The 22,983-nt window shown below is 39.7% G+C and overlaps 1 protein-coding gene and 1 long non-coding RNA gene across 3 annotated transcripts in view; both read right to left on the bottom strand.

Moving 5' to 3' along the window:
* Positions 1-7,186: 7,186 nt before the first annotated feature.
* LOC111549889 lies at positions 7,187-17,795 on the bottom strand. The gene is made up of 3 exons (XR_002733862.2): positions 17,668-17,795; positions 12,091-12,189; positions 7,187-7,312 (listed from the first exon to the last, which is right to left on the bottom strand). It is a non-coding gene; the product is annotated as an uncharacterized LOC111549889 (long non-coding RNA).
* A 2,705-nt stretch (positions 17,796-20,500) lies between these two features.
* The window catches only part of UBE3D (ubiquitin protein ligase E3D), a 187,856-nt gene continuing 185,373 nt past the window's right edge, over positions 20,501-22,983 (bottom strand). For both annotated transcript variants that reach the window (XM_026454542.1, XM_026454541.2), the window contains one exon: positions 20,501-21,075. In XM_026454542.1, the coding sequence (XP_026310327.1) occupies positions 21,055-21,075 (21 nt within the window). In that variant the 3' untranslated portion in view covers positions 20,501-21,054. The remainder of the gene's footprint in view (positions 21,076-22,983) is intronic.

The raw sequence follows: 22,983 nt of genomic DNA, 5'->3' as shown, positions 1-22,983 counted from the left end.
GTGCCTGACATCTACAGCTCATTCCTTTGTTTCCTTCGGACCCCCAAATCCTTTGTATTTCTTTCTTTTGAAATCGTTCCTGACACTATCTTCATTTTTTCTTTTTCTCTCTTTAAATCACTGCCCACTTTTCTCTGTCCCTTTACACTCTGGGGATGAGGACTTTATTGCTGCTTGAACTTCTCTGTCTTCTCATCTTCTTGACATTTTCTAAACTTCATTTGCATTTTAATTTTTGTTGCTTTGACTTAAATTTCTTTGCCTCCATCCACCCCAAGCCTCATCTCCATCAAATACTTCTGCAACTAGGAATATATATTTTAGTTTTTAAAGTCTTTGGGTTCATTTCTTACCCTTAGCACTTCTGGAATACACAGAGGATATTTAATGTGGTTCTTCAGGAAGTGTTAGAACCTATGTACTGGGATGGGCATCTATTTTTTTGTTTTTTCATTTTTTATTTTTTGTTGAGGAGAGGTCTTTCTATAGCCCAGGCTGGTCTCAAACTTCTGGGCTCAAGCAATCCTCCTGCCTCAGCCTCCCAAAGTGCTAGGATTACAGGCATGAGCTACCATGTCTGAAGGACGTCCATTATTATGTAGGGCCCAAAGGAAGAAAAATTTCTTAGCAAGAAAAAACTCCTACCATCTAAATGGAGAATCCAAGACAAGAAGAAAAATCTCTTAGCAAGAAAAAACTCCTACCATCTAAATGGAGAATCCAAGACAGGCCATAGTACCTAGCCAGAGAATACTGAGGTTAGACAGAGAGCTACAAAATAGAGTTTAACAACAGCATGAGATAAATTTTCAAGTTATAGTTTTCTAGTAAGGCAGACAGCCAGCATTTTGCAAAGTATGGTGAAGGAAGAACCTCTATAAATGCTATGCTTACAATGAACAGTTTTCATTTGCATATTCATTGACTGAAAACAAGTTGTAACTAGTAGTAAGAACCCTGAAAGGAAAGAGAAAACAAAACCCACCACTATTTAATGAGTGTTTACCACGTGTTAGGCAGAATGCAAAGTACTTTACATGTGTTGTCTTAATTTCCACAACCAACCCTATAAAACTGAAGTATTATTTTAGCCATCACACAAAAGGTAAAATTGAGGTTCAAATAAGTCAAGTTGCCCCAAATCGCATAGCATGTATGTGACAAAATCTAGGTGGTTTTAACATAAGCCTACACTCTTCTGCCAGAATCATGTGAGAAGAGAAGTGATCACAGGATATAAATGGGAAAGAAAACAAGCTGAATTTGGACAACACCGGGAGAAGAGGAATCCAAAACAGAGACCCTTCCCTTCGATGTCTGCATAAGAATGATTGTCCAATGTTTAATGAAAAAGAACATGATATTGACATCAGAACTCCATTCAGTAGTATATATAGGTATTATATATATTTACATTTTTAAAAAGGTATAGCAATATATATTACTCTCTATAGAGAGTAAATTGATTCTGAATGAATTATTTTTATATCTTTATAAAATTATGAGTTAAAAGTCCTCCATTGTCAACTCCAGATACATAAAAATTTCAGTAAATGTTTTGGTAGGAATCATGAAAAACCAAATGAATAGTCCCCTTGTTATAGAATTATATTTCAAATAGTGTTTTAATTGTGTAAGCCAATTAATATTCTTCATTTCATATTGTGTTATGTCACACTATTCTATATTATCCTGAAAAGAGACAAAACGTTCTTGCTTTTAATAATTTTAAATCATATGCTAACATTTTCTCTTGTTCAAACGAGATTTTTTAATCCTCTATGTATTCTTTGCAAAGTATCCTAGTGCCTGAGAAATTTTTTCAGTTATTGCTAAGCCATGATCAGAAAGAGCAATCGTTTCACACTATATTTCATAGCCTCTGTTCCTTTTAGTTATAATCCTATTAATTATTTTAGATCTCTTTCCTTTTCTGTCAATATTTATATTTCAAAGTGTTAGCACATATACCTAAACAATTACATTTCAATTCTCTTTTCTTGCAGGCTGATTGAAAATGTGATGGCATCATTACATTGTAAACTCCTAGACTGTAGTAACCACAACTTATTAATGGTGTCTACAGGGTATTGGGTGCATAAAGGTGCTGAGTAAATATTTGTTGACAGAATGTTGGCAACTTCTATACTTAATTTTAAAAAACAGTAATAATAATTAACATTTCCTGAATTAAAGTAACAAGTGTGTTTGGCATCATGCTAGATTTAAAATTACTTCTCTTATGTAAGCCTTATAACAATACATTATTTCTATTTTAAAAATGAGGAAATTAAAATCAGGAGAGGTCAGGTGACCTACTCAAGATCACATACAATAAGTGACAATAAGTGATAGAGTCAGACTCCAACCCAGGTGTGTCTAACTCCAAAGCCCATCCCTTAAAGAGTACACTTTTCTGGCCTCTCAATGTTCCCTAAGCAATTGCTGAATACTTTTTTGACTTCATCATTCCCTTTCACATTTTCTTGGAAGACATATACATTTACAAATTTCATTTCCCAACCCTTGTCCAATTCATATCTATACTCCTGCAAGGACATTTCAGATCTTATCCTGTATGTTCATTATTTATGGTTCTTCCCAGTAGTGTGCTGGTAAATGTTAAAGAATCAGTTTGGGAGAGTGGAAGAGAAACCCCGATCTATAATGCTTATCTGATTTCCGTGATATAGATTCTGCTGCCATGGATGATTTCAAGCTATCAACACGATGTCGCTGAACAGAATCGGAAAGAGATACCCAATCTCTCGGGTACAGCTTTCTGTACCTGGCACCTGTGAATTGTAGCATACCATCAGCTCCTTCCCATATTGGCTAGGATGAAGCTGAAAACAAAAAAAGCATTAAAAAATTAAAATCCTCCATGTTAGGATATGCTTTGGACAAGTACCTAGTGACATGGTTTGGCTGTGTCCCCACCCAAATTTCATCTTGAACTATAACACGATCCCTATGTGTCATGGGAGGGACCCAGTGGGAGGTAATTGAATTATGGGGGCAGTTACCTCCATGCTGTTCTCATGATCCTGAGTGCGTTGCTCTGAGATTTGACAGTTTTATAAGGTGCTTTCCCCACTCTTCGCTCAGCACTTCTCCTTGCTGCCACCATGTGAAGAAGGACGTGTTTGCTTCCCCTTGTGCCATGATTTTAGCTTCCTGAGGCCTCCCCATCCATGTGGAACTGTGAGTCAATTAAACCTCTTTACTTTATAAATTACCCAGTCTTGGGTATGACCTTATTCACAGCGTGAGAAAGGACTAATATACCTGGTAAACACACATCTATTTTAAAATTTTTGAGTACTGTTTGATGAATTAAATGAATTTTCACTCTTCCAGAAAAGAAGTTGTCAAACTGTGGTCCCCAGACCAGCATCATCAGCATCACCTGGGAATTTATGCAAATGCAGATCCTTGAACCCACTCCAGACTTACTGAATCAAAAAACTTGGTGGTGATCAAGGGAGGTCAGCAATTGTTTTAACAGGCATCCAGTGATTCTGCACACTAAAGTTTGTGAACTATTCAAAAGTAAAAATCTCTTTTCCATTTCAACCTTCAAGGTAGAGCAAGTCTAACAAGGGAGAGTCCAAGGTCAATTTTAATGGAAAAAAAAAAGAAAGTGGGGAAAGTCAAAGTTCAGGTGAGTAAGTGTATAATGTAGACTGCAGAGAAGAATGGTCCAAGCCCAATTATTACTCACAGCTGAGTCAGGAGACGTGGGTGTAAAACCTACCTGATGAAAAGCCCTCTAAACCAGAGAAGAAATTTGCTGACTTTTGGAGACTCCTCCCTGAAACAATGCTTTAGTAGGTATCAGACAAGAGTGGACCCAGTTGGAAAGCTTCACACCTTAGCACACTTAGCTAGGGGACCTCTGTGTTTTACATAAGTGAGTTAAAACACAGATTTCCTACCTAAACCCCACCTGGGATAAATTTTTTCTGCCTACTTGAGTAGTTCACCTGTCTTAGATTCTTCTGCTGGGTTTGTTACAATAACACAGATGGCTGACTTCCTCTCTCCTCTGCCTCTCCACCACCTGACAAAGATACTCTGTTTCACCAAATTCCAGTCAGCCTCCTCTGAACTCTCTTCTCAATGAGACCCTGGCTTTTAAGCTTCTGTGTTTGTCTCTGCATTGTCCATGTTAGCAAGAATCCTATGAAAGCAGCTTAACCAGAATTCTCCACCCTCCAGATCTGATTACCCTGAATATCTGATCGTCCACCATCCCCTACATGATGTCTGATCACCCTGGCCTGCCTTCTGCAAGAATCCTCTTAGGTCCCTTTAGTCAGAATTTCCCCTTATTCCTGATGTTTCCTCAAGTAAGTTTCCATCCTCTGATGCCCCCCTGCTCCTTAGCTATTGGGATGGTTAATACTGAGTAGCAATTTGATTGGATTGAAGGATACAAAGTATTGTTCCTGAGTGTGTCTGTGAGGGTGTTGCCAAAGGAGATAAACATTTAAGTCAGTGAATTGAGAGACGGGGACCCACACTTTATCTGTGTGGGCACCATCTAATCAGCTGCCAGCACGGCTAGGAGAAAAGCAGGCAGAGGAATGTGGAAGGACTAGACTGGCTGAGTCTTCTGGCTTCCATCTTTCTCCCGTGCTGGATGCTTCCTGCCTTAGAACATTGGACTCTAAGTTCTTCACTTTTGGACTCTTGGACCTACACCAGTGGTTTTCCGGGGGTTCTCAGGCCTTCAGCCTGTGGCTGCAGTGTCGACTTTCCTACTTTTGAGGTTTTAGAACTTCCTTGCTCCTTAGCTTGCAGACATCCTATTGTGGGACTTCACCTTGTGATTGTGTGAGTCAATACTCCTTAATAAACTCCTTTTCATATATACATCTATGCTATTAGTCCTGTCTCGCTAGAGAATCCTGATTAATACAGCTATAAATCCCCACTCATCCTTGTTGTATTTGGAGTTGAGCCCAATCTCTCTCCTATTACAAAACCCTGTTGTAGTACCTTCCTTTGAATAAGGTCTGTCTTACCATCTTTAACAAGGGTCATGGCACAGCTTTTCTCTAACACAGTCCACCAAGTTCCTAATTCAGTAGGAATGCCCAGGAATTAGCATTTGTAGCAAGTTCCCAGTGATGCCACTACTGGTCTGGGAACAACACTCTGAGAATTACTGGCCCTACCTACATTTTCTAAGTTCTGTATAGTGTTCTCGAGTTGTTAAGGAGCTGTTGGATTTTGCCTCGGGGGCTGTTCTGATGGGGTGTTAGGTGAGGAGGTGTGTACAGTGGAGCCAGCAATAGAAAAGCTTTCATTCTGGCCGGACCATCATTGCAAAGCAGAGACACAGTTTAATCAGAACCATAATTGTTACACTGCATAAGAATTCCAATTTTCTCTAGTGTATCTCTACTGTGAAGAGATATTTACTGCAGAAAATTTTTGTAATTAACGCATATAAGTATAATCAATTTTGGCTTATGGGAATGCTTTTCTAGAAATCAAAATGTATACTGGCATCAATGTACAAATATTCCAGAAACCAACATTAAGCAATTTATGAGGTATTCATTAATATTCTAACACATTATTTTCGGCATCTCATTCAGGAATGAGCTGCGACTTTCTCTGTGAAGATTCAGTGTTCCTATTACTCAAATGACCCAAATGTAGCAGAGCAGTCAGTACAGCCTGTCTTCCTCATTCTGCTCCTAACCACATAAATAACCAAATAGTATTCATTAAGTTTGCAAATGGCATCACGCTGGGAGAGAAATTACCACAAAGGAGAGAAAAAAACCTTAAATACAACATGACCTTGATAATTTGGAGCAAAGGAGAGAAAATATAACAAACATTATCAAAGCAGAGTACTTATATTTAAAGAGAAAATCCAAATTACAAAATAAAAGGAAGGTCATTATACATGCAAATTTGCCTCTTCTTTGTTGATCTATTCAGCAATTTATTATTGAGCACATATTATGTGCCAGGCTCTGCGGATAGAGTGGTGAACAAAACAGACATTGTTTCTCACTCAGGGAACTCACAGAACAAGAGGGGACAGGAGCCTTAAACAAGAAAATAAATAAACATCTTCCAGTTGTAATAAGTGTTTTGAACAAAAAGCAGAGGAATGTGAAAAAGAACAATTGATGTGTGGGAGAAGGAACTATTTAGAGTAGACTGGTTAGGGAAACCTCTCTGAGATATGAGCTGGAACGCAATGAGAAGCAATCCGCTTTCGAAAGAATACTATTCCAGACAGAGAGGGCTGTCCAGGCAGAGCAAATATCCTGTGCTAAGTCCCCAGGCAGGAAAGGTCTTGGTGTTTTCCTGGAACTGAAAGGAGGCAGGTGTGGCTTGAACATAGTGGACAAGAGAGGTTGAAGAAAGATGTGAGGTGATAGAGAGATGAGAGCAAGGGGAGAGAGAGATGAAACTGGAGAGAAGGCATCCAGGGTAAACATGGCTCACGAGCATAGTTAACATTTTCAAGCAGGAGTTGGCAAACATTTTCTGCAGCAGTCCTGTATTAGGGTCCTCTAGAGGGACAGAACTTAATAGTGTATATATAATATATGAAAGGAAGTTTATTAGGTATTAACGTACACAGTCACAAGATCCCACAATATGTTGTCTGCAAGCTTGAGGAGCAAGGAGAGCCAGTCCAAGTCTCAAAACTGAAGAACCTGGAGTCCAATGTTTGAGGGCAGGAACATCCAGCACATGAGAAAGATGTAGGCTGGGAGGCTAGGCCAGTCTCCCTCTTCATGTTTTTCTGCCTGCTTTATATTCACTGGCAGCTGATTAGAGGGTGCCCACCACATTAAGGGTGGGTCTGCCTTCCCCAGCCCACTGACTCAATTGTTAATCTCCTTTGGCAACACCCACACAGACACATACAGGGTCAATACTTTGTATCCTTCAGTCCCATCAAGTTGACACTCAGTGATCACAGGGCCAGAGTTTAGGCTTTGATGAGTCCTAAGGTCTCTGTCACAACTATTCTGTTCTGCAGTTGCAGCACAAAAGCAGATACAGACAATACTTAAATGAATACAGGTGGCTGTGTTCTAATTACACTCAAATATTTACCAAAACAGGCAATGGGTGGACTTGGCCTACAGGCCAAATTCTTTCAGTTGCCAACCCCTGAAAGAATAAAATTGGGCACAATACTATCCTAGGAAACATAAGTAGGAGCAGGACACTCACCTTCCAGATGAGTCAGCATTAGTCAGAACATCACTGAATGAATGTCTTCCTTGGGCTCCACACTTCAATGGGATAGATAAAACTCACGTAGGTTCTAAAATAGTGATGATTAAAGGTTTGGAAAACTGGCCAAGCAAAAAGTTTAAATGAGCTGATGTATTCAACTTGAGCAACAAAGAAGAGGTAATAAAATAGTTTTCACATGTTTTAAGTGTTATTTTGCTAAAGATTGTCCAACTGTTTATATGTTCACTGAGCAGAAAGACATGAGAACTGAAGGGAAGGGAAAAGCAAGACATGAGAAGGAAATGGAACTGGAAGAATATAATGACCTGACAAAGTAAACACAAAACAATGGGTCCCATTGGCTCCCCTCTCTGCCTCCATGGCAGACTTTTCTGTTCAGGAGTGAAATAATGTTTTAATGAAAGCATATTAATAAACCTCATTTTAAAGGAAAACCAGTGTATACTGTTATCAAGCAAATAGTTGCCCATAATTAGTCATCTTTAAAACATTACATTTTCCTTTTTTTTTTTTTTAAAAAAAAGCCATATTGTATTGATCAATTACTATAAGCCAAGTGTGCTGAGCATTTGACATGCATCATCTTGTTTACTCTTCACAATACTCCTAGGAAGTCAATACTATCCCCATCCTCATTTTACTAAAAATGAAGTCAATGCTATTCTTATCTTCATTTCACAGAAAACTTAGACTAATGTTACTAAATAATTTGCCCAATGGTAACTAGCTAATAAATGTTAGACCCAATTAATTTTATTTTTTAAGCAAGGCATAGTAAATGAGGAGCAGCTGTATTTATACTTCTTTTTAAAATAGCACTGAGTAATATTTATCATAAGATCTCTACATTTTAAATCAAGAAGGCCAAAATTTAGCATGCACTTTTGACTACAACCAACCTAGCTAATCCACAGCTCTATAAACAATAATTTCTTCTTATTGTCTACGTGTGTGTGTTATGTGAAGAAGCTCAAATCTTTGAAAACTCTATAGATTCAGTTTTCTAAGCTCTCTTAGTGTCTTTTGTAGTATTTAAGGTTTTAAATTTCTTTAAAAAGAGGAAGCATGGTTATTTGATCATTTCTTTGATAGTTCTGATATCTAAAGTATTTGCAGGTCTGTTTTTGCTGTCTCTTATTCTGTTGGTTCCTACTCTTAGGTCTTACTTCCTTACTGTGCTTAGATATTTTTTGCTATAAGCTGCTCATTTTTTTTTTTTTTTTTTCAGAAAATTTATGGTGAGATTTCTTTGAGGCCTAGGATAAAGGCATATTCCTTCAGAGAGGACTGGAATTTACTTCTGCAAGTGCTATGAGGCACTACCACTTCAAGGACAATTTAAACAAAATTTACAACCTGTGGTTTTACTGGACTGCAAATCTGGGTGGCTGGGTTGCAAATTTGTGTCAAGATTAGCTTGTGGTAATATCTTAGGGATAGCTTTCCCTCTTTCTGTCACTGTTGGGTGCCAAGGTAAATATCCTTGCACTCTCTTGGAGGAGGGTATGAGGTGAATTTTTTTCCAACTTACCCTTATACTTTGAGGTCCCAGTATTATGAGCAGGCAGGTCTTCTATTACCCAAGAGCCATCTGCTCTTTGCTCTTGGCTCCTGGGAGAGCATCTCTAAGCCCTTGGAATGTATTGCCCAATATGAATGTCACTGTGTGCCTGAGAGCCTGGGCCACAACAACAGCCTAATGATGTAATTTCAAGTTGGGGCTGTGAGTCACATGGTATCAGCTCGAGCTCTAGAGGGGCTGGAGACTAAAGGTCAGTTTTAAGGCAGGCAGCCAGGTCTAAGTAATTGAGCCCCAATAAAAACTGGAAGCCATGGCTCAGTTGAGCGTCTCTAGTTGACAATACTCTGTGCACATGGTTGCACATCCTTGCTGGGAGAAGTTGGCACTGTCCATGACTCGGCTAGGAGGGGGCAATGGAAGCTCCATATGTGGATTCTGTCCCCTGTGTCTCTGGCATTTGCAGATTTTAATCTGTATCCTTCTGCTATAATAAATCATAGCTGTGAGTACAAAAGCTTTCAGTGAGTTATGTGAATCCTTCCAGCAAGTTTTCAAGTCTGTGGCTATCTTGGGGACCTCAAACTTGTAATAGTGTCAGAAGTGAGGGTAGTCTTGGGGACTCCCCTACCTCTGTAGTTGTTTTCAGTAGAAAGTGGTTGCTTCAGAGGACAAGTGGTCTCATTACCCAGCCAGTCACATAGAAATGGAAGAGTCTGTAGTAGTTAGGAGATGCAACATTTTCCTGCCTTTCGCCTGTGTTCCATACCTATTTCAGCTAAGTTGAGCAGTATGACTGAACTAATTTTAACTGAAATGTCAGAACAGGCTTTTATGAAATTCAGATGTAGTCAAATATTGACTAGATAATTTCTCAATAAAACAAATTTTATCATGTGTATGCATCTATATATAAATGTAACATATACATTTATGGTTATATGTATGTGAATATACCTAACAAAATAGCACTGGATTGAGAGCCAACAGAAGTGAATTACACATACAGTTCTGATCCTGCCACTTCCTAGCAGTTTTTTGGTGATTCACTTAAATTTTTTGAGTCTACCTCCTCATAAACCCAGTCACCTAGGTCAGGGGTTCTTAGTGGGGATGATTTTGCCTAACAGGGGCCATGTTGGAATTTGATGGGGCTACTTCTGGTTGTTGTAATATTTGAGAGTGCCATTGGCATTTGGGAGAAGCCAGGGATTCTAAATTTTCCACAATGCACAGCACAGCACTGCCCATCAAAGAATTGTTCCACATCCCACACAAATACTGGATGTTTTGTCAGACATTCCTATAGGTGAGACGGCTTTTTATAATTATCTGAGCCCAGAATCTAATTCCATTTTATGCAGAAAAACGAAGTATGTGTTGTGCATGATTTTAATACACATGGAATTTTCCAGATTTACAACTACCATGTATTGAGGGGAGAGTTCACTTTGTTTGGTTTGGCACTTTCCCTGAGATGCCGCTAGAGTGAGTCACTGAGACCACCCACCTGTGTGAGTCTGCACGTGCAGCTGCACATGTGTGGTGTAGGCATAGCCTGCTACCCAGGTCTTCCAGTGTGGTCCTAAACTGAACATTCCCATATTAAAGTGCAGAGTATTTATTATAGATTACTTTCATTTCTCCTCTGTGTTGTTGGTAGTGCATTTTGTGTGCCTGTAGGTTATAATATCTGTGGAATTAATTTCAAAATAAACAACTTATTCCTCCCATCTAACTGAGGCTTTGTCCCCTTTGACTATCATCAGTTAGATAATTTTTTAGATCAATAGTACAATATGGTGAATATGGTTAATAATTGAGTACCATATAGTTCTTTTTTCTTTTTTTTTTTTTTTTTGAGATGGAATTTCACTCTGACGCCTAGGCTGGAGTGCAGTGGTGTGATCTCGGCTCACTGCAACCTCTGCCTCCTGGTTTCAAGTGATTTTCCTGCCTCAGCCTCCCAAATACCTGGGATTACATGTATGTGCCACCATGCCCAGCTAATACATTTTGTACTTTTAGTAGAGATAGGGTTTCATCATGTTGGCCAGGTTGGCCTCAAATTCCTGACCTCAAGTGATCTGTCCACTTCGGCCTCTCAAAGTGCAGGGATTGCAAGCGTGAGCCACCATGCCTGGCTAATTTTTGTGTTTTTATAGAGAAGAGGGTTCGCCATGTTGACCAGGCTGGTCTTGAACTCCTGACCTCATGTGATCTGCCCACCTCGGCCTCCCAAAGTGCTAGGATTACAGGCATGAGCCACCACACCTGGCTGAGTACTATATATTTCAATATCACTAAAATAATAAATTTCAAATTTTCTTATCACCAAAAGTGTGAGTTGCTTGAGATGATGGATATATTATTTCACTTGATTTAACTATGGCATATTATATTTAAAAAGTGACATCACTTTGCACCCTATAAATATATATAATTTGTCAATATATAATTTAAAAAATGATGTCTATGGATTTTATTCTGTGTGACATCCTAGTATCCTGTCAGATTTGCCCCATGCCGATTGCATATACACAAGAAGAGTAGAAAATGATTTAGGATCCCCTTTTCATGAAAAAATATCCACATTGTTAAGAATATGCCAAAGTACATAACTCTGTAAACTTTCTTCCTGCTTTCACTTCAGTTAATTAGCCTAGTTTGGGCTTTGCACAGTAAAAAGCTCTGGGTATGTTTCTAAGCCACCCTGTCCCATGTGGCTTCATAACTATCTACTCCTTCAAGATATGGCGTCTTATCAAGGATGATCTTCTGGTTCAGAGAAGGGGCCATTAAGGTCATTTTCGAAGGTAGCCTCTACTCAGGACCAAGTGATTGTGTCTTCATTTCAGTAAAATGCATTTCAGTAGACTTACTACTAAGGAGTGAAATCACACTAATGACTAAGACCGGGTCCTTCATCATAAACATCTTGTAGTGTAATTGGGGAGAACGTCTTCAACCCAAAAGGCTATGACACAATACAGGGAATGTGAGGTATAAGCAAATGCTATGAAGGACCTGGGGGAGTAACTCATTCGACCTGAAAGAATGAGGAAAGGTTTTAAGAAGTGGGATGGGTTTGGGCAGACGTGTTTCAGGCAGGGGCACTTCATTAACAAGGTGTGAAGAGGAGAATAGAAAGCATGAGGGAGGCCTCAGGGGATCCTGGCTAGCATGCTCAGAAAGTTAACATCAGTGAGGAATTGTGGGCAAAAAGGCCAGAAAGATAGGTTAGGACCTGTCTTAGTCAGCTCAGGCTATTATAATAAAGCACCATGGACTCGGTAGCTTACAAACAATAGAAAGTTATTTCTCACAGTTCTGGAGCCTGGAAGTCCAAAAGCAGGGCGCCATCATTGTTGGGCTCTGGTGCAGGTTCTTTCCTGGTTTGCAGACTGCTGACTTCTTGTTATGTCCTTACGTGAGGGAAAGGAGACAAGAATGCTCACTGGAGTTTCTTCTATAAGGCCACTTATCTCATTTATAAGGGCTCTTCTGTCATGATTTACTTGCCTTCCAAAAGGCCCACCTCCTAATACCATCTCATTGAGGGTTCAGATTTCAATACATGAATTTTAAGGGGACAGAAACATTCAGTCAATCGCAGGATTCAGCTGTGTAGGACCTTGAAAGCCAGGTTGTGAGGTCTGGAGAGAATCCTGCATGTAAGAGGGAGCCGTGAAGTTTGGAGGAGAGTGACATGATCAGAGTCCTGATTTTGGAAAATTTTCTAGCCAGCAACTGCAGGATGAATTGGGGTTAGGAGGAGGTAGGGAGAAAGGGACTTTGGTAAGTTGGTAGTTGTGACAATGCCACCAGGTAGGAATATGAGGGTGGGAAGCAGAGAAGAAGCAATCAGACTAGAATAAGAGGGCAGAGAAAGACTCACAGAGGAGGAGGATTATGAGGAGGGGCTGTATCTTGACTCCAAGTGTTCTGGCCTGGGTGCATGAGCATCTGGTGATGATGCCGTAACCTGCATACCACCTCCAAGGGGAGGAAGAGATAATGAGCTTGGTTTTTAGATCAGTTGGATTTGAAGGGCAGATACTATGTTCATATGGAGATGTCCAGCACATTATTAGAAAAAGAGGCTTAGTGCTCTACAGTTTCCAGAGTATGGATCACTTCTCTACTGCTTTTTCTTCCTCTGAAAAAAAGGCCCAAGACTCTGTCCCAGCTGAAGGCTATGGATAGCACTGTGGTTAACAGTTCACGCAGAACCCAGTCATCCTAGAATCACATACTAGTTCTGCCTCTCTCTAAGTTGTATGACCTTAGGTGAGTTATTGGATTTCTCTAAGCCTCATCAGGTTCCTCACATATAAACTGGTGATAACAAAAGTATCTTCTGTATAATGTTCCCACAAATAAATTAATTAATGCCATTTAATACCTGGCATATTGGAAATGCCTAAAAATATCAACTGTTATTAAGTCAAATTATTTACCATTCCACGAACACACCCAGAACGTTCCTTCCTCCTGTCATTTGTCCCTGCTGCTGCTCTCCACTTACAACGCTCTCCAAAGGAACTGATTCCTACCATTCATCTTACTCTCTACGCAAGATCCTGAAATCATACTTACTCTTGACTCTAGGAGCCAGTGTTTGAATTTGGAATTATCCATGAGATTGGAAAAGCTTGCACCCTCACTGTGATGATTAAAAAAGGCTTGACTGGCTTAGAAGGGGAAATCCAGTTTATCCTATTACAGAAAATACTCTCATGCTGCAGGGCTTTCCTAAAATCTTTTAACTGAGGGATCATATAGCAAAATACCTCACCAAAATAAAGGCTTTTTTGGAATATAAAAAAGGAGAAAATAAAAGTTTGGGAAACCCCAAACAAATGTGGTAATGTTTAATGTTTGCTACTGTTTTTTTGTGAATAGTTGAATACTTGGCATCTCTATTTTGGATTCCTCTTTGGCAGCGCTTTCCCAGGCTAAAAGTGCTAGCAGCCAGTTCTTCCCAGCTACCTTCCACCTATGCTTTGTTTTGGCAAGTGTAACTTGCCTGAGAGCTGCAGAATTGTTACTCTGCACAGAGCTGATGCCAGATTGGAAAAGACATTGTTCTCTGTAAAATTAAGATAAGAGATTTTGAAGCAGAAGGGCCAATCTGCTTCAAACTATGACTTCAACAATGTTTTTAAGTTATCTGAAACAGTAGCTCAATGTCATTCTTTGGGTTTCTACTTATTACAGTATCTTTCTTCTGTTTTAGAACAGTTCCTATAGCAATATAATGAAAATAACCTTTACTTTTTTTTCAGCCACAAAGAGAGAACTATAAATTATTCCTCACCCTAGTTTCCTTTCATCACATACAAAAGCCAGTGCTTGCTCTGCCCCAATAAATCAAAGCTTCAAAAAGGGCAAGGCAGCTAATCAGAGAACGCAGCTTCTACTAACTAGACAATAAATTTCTGTGTCTGTCATCTTTGGAATTCATAAGAGATAAAGGGCCACTTTACACAAAGTTTCCAAACCAGGTCAAGAAAGAGTCAGGACATAGAATGGACTCGTAAACCTGGTCATTATATTCATCTATGACCATTTAATCTAATAAGAAGTGAAGGTTCATCTGTATTTTACACATGAGCAAATGTCGTCAATACATTTCCAACAGGACAAAATACTTAGTCGTTTTATTTTTGAAAAGTATATTTTCAAAACAGAAATAAATGTTTTTAGTCTGGGAGGAATAAGAAAAATGTCTCTTAGAGGAAGTGATATTGGAAATAAACCTTAAAGGAAATAGAACCTTTTAACAGCCAGAGAGATTCATATTTTGTAAGAATGGATTAACTCAAATCAGTCATACCCTATTGACCCAACTTTTCTAGTTTTCCAATATGAATGTCCCCAATAGAGTAATTAATGAAGCCAACATTTACCGAATTCATTCTCTACATTAGGCATCATGCTAAGCACAGGATTAAGAAGATGAATAAAACACTGGACCTGCCCTCAAAGAGTGACCATCCTTAGAGAAGTTCAACTGTTCCTTAATTCTATTACATAAAATAAAACACAAGAATCATTATAAATTGATTCCCAAGTTTAGTTGAAATCTCCACATGAAAGTTTTGTTCCACAGCAGTTTTCTCAGTAAAATAAAATTGAATAATCTAAGACACAGAGAAGACAGCTTTCCCAGGATAGAAAGGAATTGCAAAAATCAACTCAATCTAATATAGCCATAGTCACAAACTTAAAGTTGGTAATTCTACATAACTGCTTTAAAACTAAAAGAGAACAAGAATGGTCAAAGCTTGTGTTACAGCACTTCTATAAAGGTAGAACAGGCAAAAAATAATAACTAAATTTTAGTCCCAGGTTGAACCCAAATAGTACTAATACCTGAGATTTCTGCCCTGAATCTATTTACATGAAGGACCAAGAGAACTTCTGGGAGAACCTCATTTTGGAAGAAGAGATGATTCTGCACTTGCATTTGGTTCAAAAATGGTGTTTTAGTGTTACATTATATGGTACTCAAAATTTGTTTTCAAGTCTAGCCCCTGGGCTGGGATAATTTCAAATTTTAAAACATTAAAAAGAGCAACTTTCACTAAGAAACTATAATTACAGACCCTGGGGTGCAGGGCAACACCTGTTTTGGGATCTGTGTCACAAAGTGCAACACATGGTGGAGAGGATCAACCTTTTCCTTCGGTTTATACCCTACACAGTGTAACTTTGGCTTATTGAAGTTTCCAAGACTGTTTCACTCCTTTGCTCCATTGGAGGCTCCCAGGTAGTAGAGGTACCTACACCTCATATGGGGCAGCAGTGAAGATCATCAGCACCAAATGATGCTGGAGAAAAAAAGGAATAAAGTGGCAGATGCCATGAGGTAAATGATGCATATGGGCACCCCAGAGGGCACCCTAGACATAATCAGAGATTATTTTGCAGGGAGCGGCAGGACTTTCAACAGTAAATTAGGATGAGAATCAGATAAATAGGGTTTATTCCTGCTCATCTCACCTCATTGTCTACTCCCCTATGTTCAGCTCCATATACACAGGTTACTCAAATATTAGATCCTAATTCATTTCAAGAATGTGTTGAATTATTCTTTTAACAGAAATAGAAGTGCTCACTTATCTGAAATTTAGTAGCGTAGTCAACAACTTCTTTCCCATCGTGGTATTTCAGGAGGAACACTGAAATTTTACACTGGGGTGACCCCACAGCATAATTTTGAGAAGGAAAATGCATGGGGAAATACGAATAGAAGGGAGTCAGACTGGTTCACCAGGGAAGATCCTTTGCCTTGTTCTCCTGAGAACCAGTGACACTGAACAAAAAGATTCCTGGTACTTTTGGAAATTATATAAAAAGTAAATTGAACTTCAGTCCAGAGGGCATCCCTGTAGGATGCCTGGTCAGAAACTTCTGGGCTGGATTCCTTTCCTCACTTAAAGATTTTTGCAAAAGCTTTTTGCTTGCAAGAGAAGATTCTGAAAAAGATCTCATTTTAAAATATCTGTATGAAAATGCTTAGAATGGGTTGTCACGTCCCTTGTTAGAGCAAAGCTGACTGGAGATGGAAAACTATGTATTACATTGTACCTTTAGTGGCCTTCACAAATAATTAAAAGTAGAATAGGAAAAAAAAAGCACTGACAAAGCTATTTGGTCAAGACATTTTTTGAGTTTTTTTGGAATTGGGAAACCTTTTCTTGTTTTGCAACAAAAGGTCTTTTCTTCTTCTCCTCAACCTACCTTGTGTTCTGCAACCAGATTGGTTTTTCTAGTGCATCACTTTTATGTTATTCTCCTGCTTAAAACTTCAGAAAATCAATTCCATAGGGGATGACAAGGAGGGGAGGCAGAGCAGCAAATTCATAGAGTAATCACTGTATCTAAAATGTATTGCACACTGTGTGCCAGGTGCTGTTCTAAACATTATGCATGCATTAACCCATTTAATGCTCAAATAACCCCTATGAGAAAAATGGTATTCTTTTTTACCCCATTTTAAAGATGAGCTTAAAGAACTTGCTCAAGATTGCACAGGTGGCATTTCAACCCAGGCAAGCGGATTCTAGAACCCTCTCACTCTTTACTGCATCTACATTTTAGAGCTCAAAAAGCCCTCAAGGGCACAAAAAATATGTATTTTCTGTTCATGTTGTACTTGAGCAGTCAGAAGTCAGAAGGAAGGGGAGTGTTCTCCACCTTCATGATGACATTCAAAGCTTTCCACAATCTAACAAGAACTCTTTCCTGTCTTATTCACAGTCCAATCTCAAGTCCTCCAATCTAGCCAAATGTTCTTACTATTTCAAAGTTTCATTCTTCCAGAGTGTCTCATTCTTCCCATCTTTCTAAATCTTAATCATCACTTAAGTCCCACATAAAATCTTGCCTCATGCAGACAAGGATGCCTTCTCTGTCCATTGGGAGGGCCCTCTTTGTACTCCACAACCGCTGAGGTCCACACCAACAGTTTGTTATCATCACTCACTGCTTTGCCGGTTTCTCTTGTGTGTTTTTTCTCACCTCCATTCTTACTTTTACTTTCATACAAAGCAATCTCTAATGACAGTACTCATTTCAGGAACACTTTATATCTGTGTAAGGAATACAACCACTGTGGCACAACCACAGGTGGTAGCCTTTGCTTACGTAGGACAGCGGTCCTCAACCTTTTTGGTACCAGGGACTGGTTTTGTTCCATGGACCTGTGCTGGAGGGGGATGAAACTGTTCCACCTCAGATCACCAGCCATTGGTTAGGTTCTCATAAGGAGCATGCAACCTAGATCCCTCTCATGTGCAGTTCAGAACAAGGTTCACCTCCTACGGGAATCTAATGCCACCTGATCTGACAGGATATGGAACTCAGGCAGTAACACTTCCTCACCCTCTACTCACCTCCTGTTGTGTAGCCTGGTTTCTAATAGGCCACAGGCTGGTACCGGTCCATAGCCCGGGGGCTGGAGACCCCTGATGTAGAGAACATCCTTGGCTTGATGGAATAAAGGGAAACAAATAAACACAAGCATTGAAACTGGCTCTTCTAAAATTATCAGAAGCAATTGTCACGGGGTTGGAAAGATACGTAGGAAATGTGTTTTCTTTATCAAGTTCTCTCTGTTTCCTCTAGTGATTTTTAACACACACATTTCTAACTTACTGGTGATTTCATTGGAAATTTTAAAAATATATTTCAACTTCATTTTCTTGTGATATCAACAATAAATATCTCTTGCCTGTGCTAGACAAAGTGTCTGTGCTTGGTCACTATTTCGTTTCTTCTTGACATCATCACTTTCCAGATAGTATTGAATTGAAATGTGGAATTTTATTTCAATTCTTTTGTTACACTATGCACCTTATTTCAATGATTTTTTTTAACATTGGCACTAAACAGAGTATGTATAATCAAATGAACAATTCAGAGAAATTATAGTGCCCTATATTGGGTTTATTATTCAAAAACTTGTATTTGAGCCTGGTGTGGTGGTTCATGCCTGTAATCTCAGCACTTTGGGAGGTTAAGGTGGGTGGATCACTTGAGATCAGCCTGACTAACATGGTGAAACCCTGTCTCTACTAAAAATACCAAAAAAAAAAAAAAAAAAGCTGGGTGTTGTGGCAGGTGTCTGTAGTCCCAGCTACTTGGGAGGCTGAGGCAGGAGAATCACTTAAACTCAGGAGGCAGAGGCTACAGTGAGCTGAGATCGTGCTACTACTACTGTACTCCAGCCTGGGCCACAGAGAAAGACTCTGTCTCAAACAAACAAACAAAAACAAACAAACAAACAAAAAACCCTATATTGGAGGAGACAGTATTTTTTTTTTTTTTTTCCAGAAAGAATAGTGGGCTGGGTGCGGTGGCTCACACCTATAATCCCAGCACTTCGGGAGGCTGAGGCAGGTGGATCACTTGTGGTCAGGAGTTCGAAACCAGGCTAGCCAACATGGTGAAATCCCATCTCTACTAAAAATACAAAAATTAGCCAGGCGTTGTGGCGCATGCCTGGTACTTCCAGCTACTCAGGAGGCTGAGGCAAGAGAATCGTTTGAACCCAGGAGATGGAGGTTGCAATGAGCCAATATGGCGCCACTGCACTCCATCCTGGGCAACACAGCGATACTCCATCTCGAAGAAAAGAAAAGAATATTGGATGGTATATTTTCTGAGTCCAATAGGTACTACTATGGAACTTAAAACTAATGATGACTAATTTTGATACTTATATCACCATCCTATGAAGATAAAGTTTCAAGTTTCATTCACCACTAATGTATTCATTTGTGAACAAAAAATGGTATACTAAGCTCAGGCTACATGCCAGAAAAAGATTCAGATTTTGTAATAATCTGTCATGGGCAATATACAATTCTATACACAGTCACCAAATCTTGTTTCTTAGGCCATATCTTCTACAGCAGTGGTTCTCAGCTGGAGTTAATTTTGTCAATCACAACAATACAGGCATTTTTGGTCAACACAACAGGAGTGGAGGAAGGGGCTGTGCTAATGGAATCTAGTGGGTAGAGGTCAGGGATGTTGCTAAACATCCTTCAATGCAGAGAGCAGTGTCCAACAAAAAGAATTATCCAGACCAAAATGTAAATAAAATGTAAACAGTGTTGAGGCTGAGGAACCTTGCTATATACTGACAGATACGAATCTAAGGCATGGAAAGTCAGCGTGATGTTTAGGAGTCTAGTAGCTTAAGTGAAGCCAAACTAATTATCTTCTGTGGCTGTGAGTCTTGGATGTATCACTGAGAACTTCAACGTTTCAAACTGTGCTCAATAAAATGTCCCTGCAGGATCAACAGTTGGGTATTATTCCTATGTCAGTCTACAAGTTACAGAATTAGGAACGCCATACCACTGCTCTGCCAGTGAGACAAATGTTTTGGTTGCACTACCAGGAAGAAATCATGAAAAGTTCACCCAATCATAAAACACCAAGTGACACTTGTGTTAAGAATGTTAGAGGCCGGGCATGGTGGCTCACGCCTGTAATCCCAGCACTTTAGAGGGCCGAGGTGGGTGGATCACCTGAGGTCAGGAGTTCAAGACCAGCCTCTGGTGACTGGTAGAGAGGGCAAAACACCGTCTCTACTAAAAATACAAAAAATTAGCCAGGCGTGATGGCGGCTGCCTGTAATCCCAGCTACTCGGAAGCCTGTGGCAGGCAAATCACTTGAACCCCAGAGGTGGAGGCTGCAGTGAGCCGAGATCACATTGCATGCCAGCTGGGCAAAGAGAGCCAAACTCCATCTCAAAAAAAAAAAAAAAAAAAAAAAAAGTTAGAACACTTGCAGATAGAAAATTCAGGGTTTTTTGAGGCAAGACGTATTAGGTGGTCTGCAGGGATTAATGCCAATGAACAGCAAGGATATCTGCAAATCCAGAGACTGTCCTCCTGATCATGGAGCAGGAAAGGAGGATGTCAGAGAGAGAAGGTTCAGATCTTGGGCAGAGGAGATGGACCTGCCTGGCTCCAGTCCCAGCTTTGATCCTAGCTGTGTGATTCTAGGCAAGTCTCAAACATTCTTTGTGAAATTAGGAGCTAGCCTGTACTCTGTGGGATTCCCTGTAGCTCTATCATTCTCACTCAAAGTTTTCCTCACCACTTGTGCTAGTACACAAAGAATAGAACAACTCTGTAACAGGATGCTAGTGCGGTATATTTATTAATTTGCAATAGTGTATGGTAAAGGAAATAACAAAAGAAACATGCAGATTTGCATAAATGGGAAATCCTTTGATTTGATAATCATTCATTCAACAAACATCTACCGAGCATCTCCTCTGAATAAAGTATTAAATGTTTTCTATTTTTCTTTTTTAAAATTTGTTTTAAATGATCTTAAGAAACTCTTTAAAAGTTTATTTCCTAGGATTTATAGCAGTTAACATTCAGTTCCACCCATAAAATTCCTCACTGGATTCCACACAGGACAGATGGGTCTCCATTAGCTAATAACTTTCCAGGTGGTGCTGACACAGCACATATGTGAATATTCCTCTCTGTGGGAAATAGAGATGTAACTTCTATACTTGCCTCAACCTGCTACTACGACTTTCTTCGCAGTCCTGGGTTTTCAAAGATCTGAAGTTAACTCTTCTCTTAGAGAATATATGCAAACAAGTAAACTTAAAACTTCAATGCAGTACTCTTATCCCATAGCTCTGGTTCTTGTCTTTGTAACTGATGCCTCCTGAGCTGACTGCTGGCCTCAGTGTGCTCCTGCTTGAGAGCTGTCTGCCAGGGGAGGAGAATGCCCAGCTTCATAGTTACATCTTCAAAAAGGCCACCTGGAGAAGGAAGAAAAACCCACAGTGCTTTACTTCTATAATATGAGAAAATGGCTGCATGTACATTAAATCAGAATCAGGTAAGTCTGGTCAATAAGAACATACACTTATTTAAACAGAAAAATGACTCTTAGTGGATCTAGACATTGTATTTTACAGGAGGAGCCAATTAGTCCTTTTTTTTTAATGAACCATATAGTAATTAAGATGATTCACATGCATTTTAAAAGAGAGAAATAGTTTTAATTGAAACTAAAGTTATATTGCCATGAAGTAATCCAGTCCTCGTTCCCATTGGTTCACAACTATTGTTTTGGACCTTCCATATTTAGAATTCTGAGTCTCATTCCTGGGCAATTCCAGGTCTTCATCCCTATAGGTAATGATACCAGTCTCTCCTAGGTCATGGTGATACTTTCACTTATACTGGTTGGTCAGCAGCAATTCATCTTAAAACCTAGAGTTAAAAAAACTAATTCACACAGTCTTATGTACAAAATATTTTCAGACTATGTAATGAGGCCTAGATCAAATGTATCTAATTTCCCAATAGTTTTGAAAACAGAAACAAACATAACAAAGTCAATCATAAATGTTCAGAAAGGTTTAGTTCAGGGGTGACAATACATTGGGAACTGTGCCAGCATGAGGAAGAGAGTCAAGTATAGAGCAGAGATAGATCATGAAGTATGGGAGGCTTGGGAAGCTCGTATTAGGTGTGAGCAAGAGAAGTAAAAACATTCTACTCTTGGGGAAGTATGGGACATCTGTCAATAGCATCAGGAAAGTTTGTCCTTAAGTCCCCGAATGCAGTAAAAAGAGGTGTGTATTTAACTATCTCTGTTAAAAGAAAAGGAAAAGGGAGGGTCACACAGGGCAGAAAGCATCTGCTTTATGCTGAGTAATTCAGAAGGATGTTACCCTTCGTACAGTGCTGGTGAGAAAGGCACCTGCTGAGTTTCCATATCAACTTCCTGCTGAGTTTCTCTATCAAGAGAACACCAAATTGGAAGGAGCAGCAAAGAGGAAAGGTTGATCCTTAAACAAAATGTAAACGTGGACAACTGATGCAAACCTCAAGAGCTTACTGTGAAGCTCAAATGAGACCACTGTTAGTTCAAGCTGCACCATTTGGTAAGCCCCGCCACCATTTCACTGACCCTGGCCAAAGTAAAACATTCCATGGGGGTTCAGACCATGAGAAACATCCTGCCCAACCACCTGACTTTCTTATCATACCCTGCCGGGCAAAGGCCCAACGGAAGGAACATCCCTATCACACCTTGCTGGACAAAGGCCCAAAGAACATCTATGACATCCCACTGGAAAAAGGGCCAAACCGCCTGATCATAGGAACATCTTATCAATATCCTGCCAGGCAGCAAGCCATACTGCCCGGACCCCTCCCGCCCATACCTATAAATACCCCAGCCTGTAAGCAGCGGTGAGCTCTAGCTGGCATTCAGCTGGTCCCCCACCTCTGCAGGTCTGTGCTGGACATAAAACCTGCGTTGCTGTAGAGCTGCCAACTCTCTCTGTCTTTAACACTCACCTTCCCTTCAAAACCTAATAATAATGATTAGGAAGATCCACGCGTTTCCCCTGTCTCTCAGCTGACAAGAGATATTAGAAGTCTGTGAATATAACAGATGAGAAAAGAGGCCAGTAGAGCCTGTTATAATAAACAGGGGAAGGAAGAGCAGAGGTCATTGAGTTTGACTTAGGGCTCACTGTGGGCAGCATCCCTGGCAGGCAACATTCTGCTTCTACATAGTTTATAGGGACAGGAAGCTCACAACCGTACAAAGAAGACAATGCCGCTGCTTATATTCAGACAGAAAGACAATGGAAGAAACCATTTATCTCCTTTTTAATTCTGAAAATTGCTACGTCATGGAGTATTCCAAC

This window comes from Piliocolobus tephrosceles, chromosome 5 (assembly GCF_002776525.5).
Source record: "Piliocolobus tephrosceles isolate RC106 chromosome 5, ASM277652v3, whole genome shotgun sequence".
In the NCBI taxonomy this organism is placed as follows: Eukaryota; Metazoa; Chordata; class Mammalia; order Primates; family Cercopithecidae; genus Piliocolobus; species Piliocolobus tephrosceles.
The sequence above is the reverse complement of the archived record's forward strand: the minus strand, read 5'-3'. Positions and strand labels throughout refer to the sequence as shown.